Source organism: Astatotilapia calliptera, chromosome 3 (genome assembly GCF_900246225.1).
Source record: "Astatotilapia calliptera chromosome 3, fAstCal1.2, whole genome shotgun sequence".
Taxonomy (NCBI): Eukaryota; Metazoa; Chordata; class Actinopteri; order Cichliformes; family Cichlidae; genus Astatotilapia; species Astatotilapia calliptera.
This window is the reverse complement of record NC_039304.1, coordinates 9549459-9562295: the sequence shown is the minus strand read 5'-3', so window position 1 is coordinate 9562295 and position 12837 is coordinate 9549459. Positions and strand designations below refer to the sequence as shown.

At 39.2% G+C, this 12837-nt stretch overlaps 1 protein-coding gene across 2 annotated transcripts in view; it reads right to left on the bottom strand.

Annotated features, from left to right (window-relative positions):
- dnah2 (dynein, axonemal, heavy chain 2) overlaps positions 1-7278 on the bottom strand; it is a 64286-nt gene extending 57008 nt beyond the window's left edge. The window contains exons 1-10 of one of the 2 annotated variants that reach the window (XM_026161648.1): positions 6999-7278; positions 6746-6819; positions 6460-6624; positions 6044-6278; positions 5178-5288; positions 4508-4746; positions 4093-4284; positions 2965-3122; positions 868-955; positions 190-395 (exon numbers count right to left, since the gene is read on the bottom strand). In XM_026161648.1, the coding sequence (XP_026017433.1) occupies positions 190-395; positions 868-955; positions 2965-3122; positions 4093-4284; positions 4508-4746; positions 5178-5288; positions 6044-6278; positions 6460-6624; positions 6746-6778 (1427 nt within the window). In that variant the 5' untranslated portion in view covers positions 6779-6819; positions 6999-7278. The remainder of the gene's footprint in view (positions 1-189; positions 396-867; positions 956-2964; positions 3123-4092; positions 4285-4507; positions 4747-5177; positions 5289-6043; positions 6279-6459; positions 6625-6745; positions 6820-6998) is intronic. The other variant, XM_026161647.1, reaches the window with a different exon arrangement.
- Positions 7279-12837: the final 5559 nt, after the last annotated feature.

Here is a 12837-nt window from a genome sequence, read left to right as displayed (position 1 = left end):
AAACAGCTTTTATATTTGTTCACCTTCTGCCAAACCACTCATTTGGGTTGCATAGGTTCTGGTGCTCCCTTTATTTAACTGCCCGTGGCTCCCCACAAACAACAATTATATTTTATAAACATGAAAAAACCCTTTCAAACTATTATATTCCACATTCATTTGATTATTTTAAAACAAACAAAGCTTAACCTGTTGAATTCATTGCACCATGTGGTATCCTTGACATCAAGTATGCCCTTGTCAACAGAGCGTAGTTTTTCCAGGCTGCGATGGAAGTCGCTTTCATTCTTCAGGAGGGTGCCAGTAAACCCTGGTCCCTTGCAACCACCTAAGCATGGCAGAGCCCTCTGCTGACCATCCTCCCAGCGGGCAAACTGATGCTGGCAGTCACATATCTGTGAGCAGACAAGAGAAGCTAATAATCTCATATCAAACAACATATATATCTATCCCACACAAGGGATTTTCTGAAATTATATTGGAGGTGATCACCTGCTGACTCATAAGACTACCTATAAAGTTGTCAACAATAACGGCCACCTTACTCACACAAATGAACAAACTGTCACTATAATACTGTTTAAGAAATTGTATTTAAATAGAAACAAAATTTCTTTTCAGTTTTTGTTCTGGGTGTTTTGTCATTAGTCTCCATTTTACAGGAGCCCAAGCTGCTTTTATAGAAGAGTTCTGTCTACAGAAGAGCTACTGAAAGAGTAGGATAGCACAAGGTGGGTGCCATTTTTTCCTTTCTTTTTTTGAAACATGTCTTTTTAGTATTGTTCCTTTGCTCATGATGGTTAACCTGATAATTGTGATTCAGTATGCAGTGTTACTTGTTCTGTGCTACCGAGAGAAAATATTTACCTCAATTAGGTCTCTGAGCCTCTGAACATACGACTCAATCACCACGATAAACGTTGTTTTGTCCAGGACCCAGCCTTTTCGGGAATACCTGATGTGAATGAAAAAGGATAAAGATAAAGGAAAAGGCTAGAACAACGGAGCAAAGAGAGCAAAGAGAAACAGAAAAAAAGGCAGAAAATGGGCTTGGATGACTGGAGGTTGGTGGGCAACACTAAATGAAATGGTTTTTCATTTTATAATATATCTTTAGAGGTTATAAATAGGACGAGTGAAGTTTATCAATTGTGAAATCTTTAAAAAGAAAAAGTACACTGTATATATCAGTGGTCCCCAACATTTTTTGCACCACGGTCCGGCCTTTAAGGTGTCGTAGATGAATACAACAACATAAAACCAGTACTGGTACCAAAAAAAAGAAGATTTATTCATAACACACAGGAAAATAACCAGGGAATCTGAGTAAATGATAAAAACATTAAAAAAATAGTGCTAAAAAACGATAACAACCCTGAAAACCATAAACTTCACACCTGAGCCTCAACTCTTGCGGCTCGGTACCAAACGACTCACGGACTCATGGAAAAAGTCTGGAAACTGTGTAAAATGTAAATAAAACAGTATTCAAGGTCTTGTACATCTCAAAAATCTACATTTTAATCACAATAGAACAGAATAACAGATGTTTAAACTGAGAATGTGTTTCATTTAAAGAACAACATTCATTTTGAATTTGATAGCAACACGTGTCTAAAAAGTTCGGATGGGGTCATGTTTGCCACTGTGTAGCTCCCCTCTTCTTTTAACAACAGTCTGTAAGCATCTGTGAACTGAGGAGAACAGCTGCTGGACATTCATGTCCGATAGAGGATTCTAGCTGCTCTACATCTTCTTTGTTCTTCTTTGTCATATTTTTCTTTCAAGATGCGCCAAACGTTTTGGTTGGTGAAAGGTCTGAACTTCTACTGCGAAGCCACGATGTTATAATAGATGCAGGATGTGGTTTGTCTTACTGAAATATGCGAGGCCTTCCCTGACAAAGACACCATCTGGATGGGAGCATGTATGCTGCTCTAAAACTTGTGTATTCCTTTCAGCACTGATGGTGCCTTTCCAGATGTGCAAGCTACCAATTCCATAGGCACCACGCACCATCAGGCTTTTGAACTGAGCACTGATAACCAGATGATACCTCTCTCCTCTTTAGTGCAGGGGATGTGGTGTCTTTCCAAAAAGAATTTTAAATTTGGATTTGTCTGACCACATGACAGTTTTCCACTTTGCCTCAGTCCATCTTAAATGAGCTTTGGCCCAGAGAAGATGGCATTTCTGCATCATGTTCACATGTGGCTTCTTCTTTGCACGGTAGAGCTTTAATCTGCACTTGTGGATGGCATGGTTAACTGTGTTTACATACAGTCATTTCTGGAAGCATTCCTGATTCTATGTAGTGATTTTCATGACAGAAACATGCATGTTGCTGTTTTTTTGTTTGTTTGTTTTCTTTAATGCAGATCCCCAAGTGCCCAAAGACACAGGCTTAATATTGATTTTTAGCCTTGTCCTTTGTGCACAGAGTTTTTTTCCACATCCTCTGAATCTTTTGATTATATTATGTAGTTGGCAAGATATTCCAAGTCTTTGCAGTTTGACCTGGAGAAACATTATTCTGAAACTGTTTCACATTTGATAGTTTTTTTGTTCTTTGTGTATTTTATGTTCAATATAGGTATTTGTTGTGCCTGAAAATGAACAAATAAATGAATGAACGAATGAATGAATGAACCTCTGACCACCAAACTGCCTCTCTAAGATACTCAATCACTTTACTGACTGACTGTTATCCGTTAACCTAATTAACTACAAAATGTTCCTCCAGCTTTTTGGAATTCAGCTTTTATTTCAAGGTTGAGAACAAAATACAAGAAGATCTGAGGTGATGATCACTGTAACCAACATGGCTGAACTTATTTAAGTAAATATGAACCTAAATATGAATTTAGGTTCAAGTTCAGACTAACTATATACAACATATTTAGGAATTTAAAACAATCAAGAAAACTCTGTTTTGTATTTCTATGCATGTAAAATTTCTCCTACTTGTGATGAATTTTTGAGGCACGGAGGTAAACTTCCTTCCAGATCAGGCAACACTGCATGCAGTCGCTGAGGATTTGTTTGCTAGATAACACGTAGCCTTCAAAAATCCTGTCCAGACAGATCCTTTGAGAGCACAGACGGATGATCTCATTAGTCATCTGCAACACAGGGACATATATTTTAAGTATTTGGCAGCTGAGCTTTTTCTTGCTCTTATTAACTTATTATAAGGAGAACAAAGAAAGCATCGCCCGTCTGCTACTTGTTAAATTACCCCAGTCACAGGTCATTACCCTGCAGCCTTCAAGATTTACAAATTATATGAATTATATTAACCAGACAAAGTGAATCTGAGCAAAAAAAAAAAAAAAAGTAATGCAAGCATGCTAACTCAAAACATAATAATTTTATAATTATTATAATTTATCCCTCTGCTTGTGGAGCTGTCATTTTAAATGTAAAAATAAGTCGTGCAATGAAAATGATCAGATATTTTATTTGGTCCATTGACTTGCTAGATATCAGAACTCTGATGTCTACATATTCAAAACGGGTGCTCATGGTCTCTCTGATGATGATGATGGTGATGATGATGAGCACCAGCATGTGAGAAAAAGAAGGCACAACAACAGAAAATAATACAGCTTAAAAAGGTGCTCCTAGAAAAACATTTTATCACAAAATGAAAATATGTGATAAGTAAATAACAGAACAATGTATAACACAGTCAGCTGCCTTTCAAGTGATTCTCTTGGCCCACAGATGGACTTCAGTTTTAGGTTTATTTAAATAAAGCTGATATAGTTTATATAGCTTCTATTGTAGCTATGATGAAAAACAACCAGTATGAGCACTCCACATTTGATATATATTGTATGACAAGTTAGATACAATCCACCAAATCTACAATGAAAGTACCAGAGCTTTTATATAAACACTGTTTTTCATTTTGATATTTAGGATATTACACAGTACAAGCCAGAGATAATAGATAAAAATTAGCCGAAAGTGTTATGTTAATGAGCACTGACCTGTCAAAATAAAATCCATAAAATGAACTGTATCATGAAAAGGACACTGGTTTAAGTCTAATGTTGAAATCTAGCGAGAGTTTAACATTTCAGGTACCTGGCGGAAGAAGTTGACGATCCTCTCACTGGTATTGTAGTGGGGGGAGTTGATCCAGATGATTCGAATGAGACTGACAATGTGTTTAAACTTGGAAGCAATTTGACTTGGTTTAAGCTGCTCAAGCTCTTCGCAAGGCTCCTTCAATATGGACAAGAAGGTCAGATTTGACTGGGCCTGAAGAGAACAATCCTGGGCAGAACACACACACAAAGTCAAGGTGAAATGAATGATTACTACTATTATTTCAGTCACATTCACCAAAGCTTTCACGTTCACATATTGAGGCCTTCCAGCTAGACTGCAACATACGAAGCACAACACTTTGTGCTTATGATGCTATTTGTTTTGTAAATAAAATGTTGACATTATTTGGATTAAATCTTTATTATAAGCTGACTTTGCGCAGATTTACCTGTATTTCATGGGCCAGCTGACAGAAGCGCTGTACATACAGAGACTTTGCAACCTGGAGGATGTTCTGGATGTGCTTGACCCCTGGCTTCTGTAGCTGCCGGCTGATGTTCAACAGCTGGGTAGAGCGAGTCTTCCAGAAGGATATCTCCCGCAGTGGACCACAGCTGTCTCTCATGTTCACAATGTCTTGCGCATTTAGTAGCTCCTTGATTTGATCAGTCCAGTGGATCATTACAACTAAAACATGTAGAACATGTGAATGGAGGACACAGGAAATTAAGGTAGGAACAAACAATATAGAAAAGACACATAATAAGTAGACATAAACTAGTGGTGTTATGCTATAACTACTAAGCATGACTACAGAAATGTCATGGATATGAGAATGCAACAGAGTTCTGAACATAGATGATGGAAATAGAAAGAAGCAGCCAAAAACATGAACAGGTGCAAATTTTGTAAGATGGACCTTGAATGAAATAAAATCACTGGAGAGCCTGAGACAGAAAGCTCATGGTGCAGTTTCAATGTTGTCTTCAGTATAAAGTCAGAGAACAGACATTTGTAAGTGTGAGCCTTTTAACCCATACCCTTCAGAGACACATGGAAACCAAAAGCAACCCTTGTCAGCTGCATGCAGATGCATACAAATAGCGCCGCTAGCTTACTTTCCATTCTCTGTATCAGCTTCCTGTCCTTGCTGGCCTCCTCAGCACTGCACTGCAGGCCTTCCATTGGGATGTAGAGAACAGTGTTCCCAAACTTCCTATGTACATCATCTGTTCAAAAAGAAAATAAAATTACACCACATGTGTAATGCTCATATGTGACCATCAACTACTCACGGCATCAACTGAAGTCATCTGACAAGTTCCATTCTTTTCATCCTTCCTACCTATAGTCCTGTTACACAGCACAATCTGCACGCAGAGGCCCATAAAATACCTTTCCCTCCATTTAAAGAAATACTGTATGCATACTATAAATAGACAATTCACAGTCACAGGGGAGCTTGATTGAATCACTTCTGTTTAACAATGCTCACCAGCCAGTGGGGTTGAGCTTGAATGATTTTGCAGGAATATTGGGAGACATATCCAAGAAAAGCTAAGCTTGCCTTCCGTATTTATCATCAAGAGTACAAGGCACTGGTACAAACGTACATTATACTATGTAAGCCTAAAGTCAAACTGGAAAGCAGCAAAAAGTCGGAAGTAAAAGATACGTGTGATTTTCACTGCCTATATTAAGGATTTGCAGATTGGAAGCATAAACAAGCGGGGGTGGGGGGGACATATTTGTAGAAGCAGAACTACTTCTGTTAAGTAAGATGAGGAAAAATACTTCAAAGGAAGTTGACAAAACTGCCTGTGTAGACTCTTCTTTAATGAGCCCTAAAGAGTCTCAATGACAAATCATAGTGCGAAAAGCAAAGCTAAATAACTTGAAAGAAGTCAAATAAACCGTATAATGTGAGACTAAGTGTTGAAAGAGTGAAATGCCTGTTTCTTTTTAAAAAAAAAAATTTACCCACCTGTAAGGCTGGCGAGATATAAGTGCATGTGTTTGGTATAGCTGTCCTTGATGCTCTGCTCCCTGTAGGCACTAATGGCAACTGGGGGGGCGTGCAAACAGGTCATGTCTTGAAGCAGCCTCTGGATGGGGTTGCCTCGCACCGTGCCAAACTGTATGGCTGTATCAAACGTTTCTAGTGTGATTATGGCTTCTGGCACACGGACAAAATAGGACAACTGCCCTACCACCTCTCCCTATGAAGATAAATATTCAGATGCAGTGGTGAAAGAGACAGAAAAAGAAGGAAAAGGGGGCAACAGAATTAACAAACAAAACATTAGGCACTTTTATATTTTCCCCTCAAACATTACAAGACCAGTAAAATCAACTGAAATAAATCACCATACACAATGCTGAGAGGAAAGAGTGTTGTACCAGTAAGGGCATCGAGTACTCCACCCGAAGTCCAACCTTGGTGTCCAGGTAGACTACCATGGTTGTGATAGAGGCGTCTTCAATGAACTGATCCACAGCTTTCTCATTCTCCTCTGTCCATGATTCTTCGGTTACACCAGAAATAGCCACACAGTCGATGAACAACTTAGATGATAGTGAGATGAAAGGATGAGTATGTGTAGAGGAGTGGGGAGGAAAAGTTGATTAATAATTGCCACAACTCGTTAAGGTGGAAGAAAAAGTTTAATTTCTAAATCACAGTCACCTGACGAATAGCCTTAGAGTATTCCTCTTCCATTTCTTCTTTTTTCCGTCAAGCTTTCTGTTCTTTCTCTATGGCTGTGAAAGATTAAGGACACGAATATACGACACAGGCTACAGTGCAGCAGTGAATTGAAGCATCAAGTTTAAAACACACACACACACACGCACACACACACACGCACACACACATGTATATAGTTTAGTAAACCATTATGATTAAGTTACTGTAGCATGAGTGTTACAGACTAGCTTACCACATACTAGTTTAGGCAGTTGGTAAAGTTTTAGCGACGTCGTTACCTTTGGAGAGAAGTCTTCGGCAGCAAAAATATTTACTTCACCTTTCTATTTAAACCCTCCGACATGACAGCTGTAACCCGGTAAAAAAAAACACACCAAAACATTTCCGTGAGGTCATTGTGACCGAACTTAAATCGGTAATTACACAAATGTTCGTCTATCTGGTCCTTCCTGTCCCTTTACAGTGAACCATGTAGCTGTGTGTGCTCGTCACCTTGGAAACCTTTGGTTGCCAGGGGAACCCACGTGGACTGGGGCTGAGCGCGGCAGACACGTGAGCGATATTGTTGGCAATACTGTTTTTGTTTTTTCCTTCCACAGTATATACAACTACAAATGCGTTTTTCTGGGGTTGTTGGAAGATTTATTTTGTAATTGTAAAATTTGTAATTTTTTCTACATCCTGTATGATCAGAAGCGTATTGCCAGTGCACATGGGCGCTTTCATATATTCAAGATTCAAGAGCTTTATTGTTTATATATAGTAAACGTGCACACAGGTGTTGGTAATCATATTAATTCTGTGCCTAAATGAAATAAAACCTTGAATCGTTTAATTACTAATATGTGTTTTTCTACCTCGTTGGTGGAAAATATGGCGTCAAATCCGACCAACAACATGATTTTGTAAAATAAAAGTTCAGAGAAGGAAGATGTACATACTGGACTTTGACTGTATTTTCTCCTTAAGAATAAATGAAGTAAGTAAAAGATAAACTACTCAATGACCGAAGATGAGATTTTATTTATTTATTGTTTCGCCTTAGGTATTCTGTTAAATTTCTGGAATGCATAATTTATTGACAAACCAGTATGAACCAGTATGAATGAATGAGCCAGTAAATGAATAAACAAACCTTTTCCACGGATTAACAGAATATTTCTGTTTTTAGGAACAAAGTCCAAGTGATCTGCTCATACTAAAAACTTGTGTAGTGTAATATAAGAGAGTAAAAAAGTGACAAAATTTACATGGGTGAAGGTGTACTGATGTTGTAGCGATAGTGAGATTAAGAAGATTATATACGATTTAAAAGTGAAAAAGATTTCTAACAATAACGTCACTTTATGTAAGGCATATTAGCTGCAGAATGTTTAGTATTTGTATATTGTTAAACACTTATTTTTTTCTCTTAGATTTGAAACTTACTTAGACCTTAATGAAGTCCACAGTAAAGAACAATAGTTCAAATTTGGAATAAGCCTGACTTCATTTAAATTCTACATACTGTCGAATGTGCCCCATACACCTTTCACCACTGAACAATGGACTGTATGTGCACAGTCACAATAAGCTTTGTCTGATATGAGGCAAAGGAAGCCTGTGTTTGGTCTTTGAGGGCGACAATCCTTAAATCTGAATACAACCTTGAACTCAGACTCCTCTCATTACAGGATTATTCATCCTCCCAGCTTACTTTCTTCAGGGTCCCTTCTCTTGTTTTTATTTTCCTCCCTTTCAGTCCTTTCCAGTGGGGAAGTCTGGGCTTTCTCTTCGTCTCTCACCCGAATGAACAACTCCAAACATCTTGTCTCTGAAGCGTCATTAGAATTCATTTGTTTGAATAGGTTAGTTTCTCCTTCAGTCACTGCCTCCTTCAGTTTGGGAAAAAGACCTCTTTGTATAAAATTAATTACTTCAACTTGATTAACTGAATCGTTTGCACGTGTGCTAACCTGGGTATTTGTCACATTTCTATCCGAACATGAGCCTATGAAGTCACGGAGAGATGTAATTAGTGCAGACCAGAAATGAATGAATTAAGCTTTTATGCAGATAGTTTTGTGAATTTGTCATGTCTGCATTGGTAAATACCGCCTCTTCCAGGAAATAACCATGTGCTCACGCTCTTCAGTTATACAAACTTGTACTTACTTTGGGCAATACAGGGGACAAATGACTCATACTGCTACCCTTCAGGGGCACCACAGCTGGTTGTGTGCTGAATACTTTTGTTCTCAAATCAATCAGGCTTGTAAATACTCTCCTTGCCCTTGACTTTACCCTTTATGTGAAACTGCAACTTACTTAGAACTTTTGGCATGGCCAGAATCCCCCAAGCACCTACCTATGTGCTAGAATCTAACAGTAGACATCACAGGTTAGCCTGCCAGCATTTTAATATAACTACTGGGCTATTTCTAGTTTCTGCTACAACATGCACTAAATTTTACACATGTAAGAGCTGCAGTATTAACCATCAGATAATTGCTTAACTTCCACTCGGGGCTTGCTCAGAATAGAAATGTGCCACTCAAAAAACTTCAAATTCTTAATGCATTTACAATTTCAGACCCTGGTGTGTCTAGGTAATATTAAACCCGAGCCATTAACAAATGAAAGCATCCCTCTGTGCCTCATATATATAAAAAATGACCAGTAACAGAGCTGATCCTGTTTCCCTGGTCAATTATGTCTGCCAGCCCAACCCTGGATAAATGTCCAGCCTTCACTGAGGTTGTAGGGAGTCGCTGACAGATGGAAACAAATGCATACGTGTGGATTAGGCAGATGAAAGCCCCTATGCCTGCCATACAGACCGAACCTACAGTGGATGTGTCATATGAACACTAAACACGCACACACACTACACCCTTGTGTAGAACCCAGCTAGAAAATTGCCAGAGACGCAGAGAGGCAGGCCACAATTAAAGCCATGAGTCTGTGAGCTCAGATCTAATGACAGGCTGCCAGGACAAGGAGGGCTGGAGAAGTGAGGGATGGGAGGATAAATAGGACACGGAGTCTATGATGGGCTGTTTACATCAGATAAGGCCAGAAAATATACAGCATTAGTTTGAAAAATGAGAAAAGACGTGAGTGCAGAGCAGCACAGATATGAAGAAATTTAAAAATGATAACGGGAAAAAAAGAGTTTTCTAGCTTACAATTGGTCAGTTTAATAGAGAAGCTCAACTGGGTAGCAGCAACCTTGATAACAATTCAGTATTTCAGTGAAGACAGCACACATACATGCAGAGCGATGCGCATGTAGTACAATGAGCTCAGGGCCTTTTTTAGGAAAGTGAGCAGGCCTTGGAAGGTTTACTTTGCTTATTACTCTGCGATTTGTTCACAGACACTGGCTTTGTTCAGCCGCAGAGGGTTGAGGTGCGCTCCGCTGAACAGGGACTCAAAAGTATACACAGGTAGGTGCAACTCAAACAAACACACATCTGAATGTATGCTTTCTTGTACTTGCATAGCCAGGAAAAAATCTGACCCATGAATTTAAACGCATACTCCCCTGACCAACCCCTGCTCGGTCAACACACACACACACACACACACACACACACACACACACACACACACACACACACACACACACACACACACACACACACACTCTCTCTCTCTCTCTCTCCCTTTATAGTGAGAATCTTTTCCAGCCCCTTGACCCGGGCTGACGGCACCCTGCACTCTCTCTCCCCACTGTAAAGAGAGGTCCAGTGATAATGAAGCCAGAGATCCATCACTCTGTGTGTGTGTGAGTGAGAATGATGGGAACAATGAGTTTCTATCTGTGCAGCCACGCAGAGTGATGGATAAATATACCTTTAATAACAGACCAGTGATTCAGTACAAAGACAGGCAGCTGTTTGTTTGGCTGAATGGAGAAGAAATCACAGCAGATCAAAATCCCACAGAACAGTATACAAGGAGGAGATCGTATTAAAGAATAACTCTATTTATGTGAATAACAAACACTGATTAGCAGCCTGAATTTGGTAATAAAACACTGATCAGGTAGCTAATGTTAAAAATGTAAAAAAACAAAAGATTTACTTGTAAATGTAGCTTTCATCGTGACTTTTTCCACCCAAAATTGTTTGTTTTATTCAAGGCTCATTCTCCAAAGAGCAGCTGTTTCGATATTATTGACACAAACACTTCAGGGAGAAACTGAAGAAGCGGCATAAATTGATAATTATATGTTGGGAAAGAATGAATGAGGACATAAAAGCAGTAGCAGTAGCCTTGAAAAATATAGGCTGAGAGGATGATGTTGCTGGCATGTGTGTACTGTGCATGTTTGTGTGTGTGGGCCTGGCACCGTAGTGCTTCCTGAGTTTCACAGATGCAGTGAAAGGACTCTTCCAAACTGAATGACATCACCTCTAAGTTTGACAAATGCAGCGAAAGGACTTTTGAAAACTGCATGACATCACCGCTAAGCCTTTGGCCATTTTCTTCAGCTCCACAGGAGACGAAAAAAAAAGACCCGCAAACACAGTTTCAGTTGACAATCTGTCATCATAACCCCCACTTAAAGTGGAAATTTTGCTGTCGCCCTGTCTAATCTGGATCTTCTGAAATTGCACAGTGATTTATTTTTTGCTTTTTTAAGAATAATGAAAAAAAAAATGTTAAAGAAGCAACAGGACTGATGGTCTGTGCCGCTCTGTTAGCTGTTTTCAGAGACGCGTTCGCAAATAGATTACCGATGTTGTCTGCCTTGACAACACTCACACACCCACAGGAAGACTTGCCAGGAAAAAAACAGCAAGCAACCCTTATCAACACACTGAGACCCAAGCAAAAGCAAATCCACTGCAAATTGAGCAACTCAAAAGTAAATCACACCTATTAAAAACCCCCATAAAAACATCTTTTCATCTGAAGGATCTTCAGTTCTTTTTATTATTCCATTTCTTTTAATAAAATGTACATTGCAAAAACGTGTAGAATACTAAAATTATTAAACAAATACATCCTAAGTAATTAAAACTTTTATTTTTTCATGCAGTCACACCAGTTGGCTGCCTTTCCCTGAGTCCTGTTGGGTTGGAGGTTTCTTCCTGTTACAAGGGAGTTTTTCCTTCCCACTGTTGCCCAGTGCTTACTCAAAGTGGGTTGTTTTATTGTCAGGGTTTTCTCTATAGCGTCTTTATCTTACGATATAAATCTCCTTTAGGTGATTGTTGTTGTGATTTGGTGCTTTTCTAAATAAAACTGAACTGTGTTGAGCTGCAAACTAATAATCATTTGCCACATTCGCGCTCTTGTTGGGTATTCTTAGCATGTTACAGATAAAACTGCGCAGTACACTCAACGCTTTAATCACATCTTGACAGCTGGATCAAGTGCAAACACACTGCAGACTGCAGTTCTGTAAATGAGAAATTGCATTTTATCTGCTCTGCCACTAGAATGGACCCAGTCTTAAATCATCTGAGAGTGGCTGGTTAGAAATGTTGGACATGAAACGAGTGGACACGAGTGCCTGTGTGTATTTGTGTAAGCGATTAAATGAAAAAAAAGAAAAGACAAAAAAAAAAAGCAAGGACTAAGTGTTCCTGTCACTGTTGATCAGGGTGCCGCTGTGTCTATATTTTCCAGGATGAAATGCTCCGAGGAGCCACTTGGTGGTGCTGGCACTCTGCGGCCGTGAGGAGCTTCTGCAAGGAGACGAAATGGCCTCTGTCAGCTCCAAGTGCAGCTGTGTCCTTCCTCAAAAAAACAAATGGGTTTTACGTCTGAACCCAAACACGTACTTTAATTTATCTGAAGCAAAGCAGCGTGCTTTGAAATAAATGGTAGCACCTTTATTATTGCGTAGGTTGAGGTTAAAGGTGCTGTTCATAATTCTAGTTTTCACATTTGAGCTCTGTTAACTGCCTCGAGAAGACACTTTATAGCATCAGGTAACGTTTTGCCCATATTGAATAAACAGTGTGGCACAGGCTCTCTTAAAGTAGGGCTGCTTTATCACAGCATCACATGACTCCCGTGGATCGTAAATAAACTGATTGTAAATAATCACTTCCTCTTTTATTTTGAAATTACTC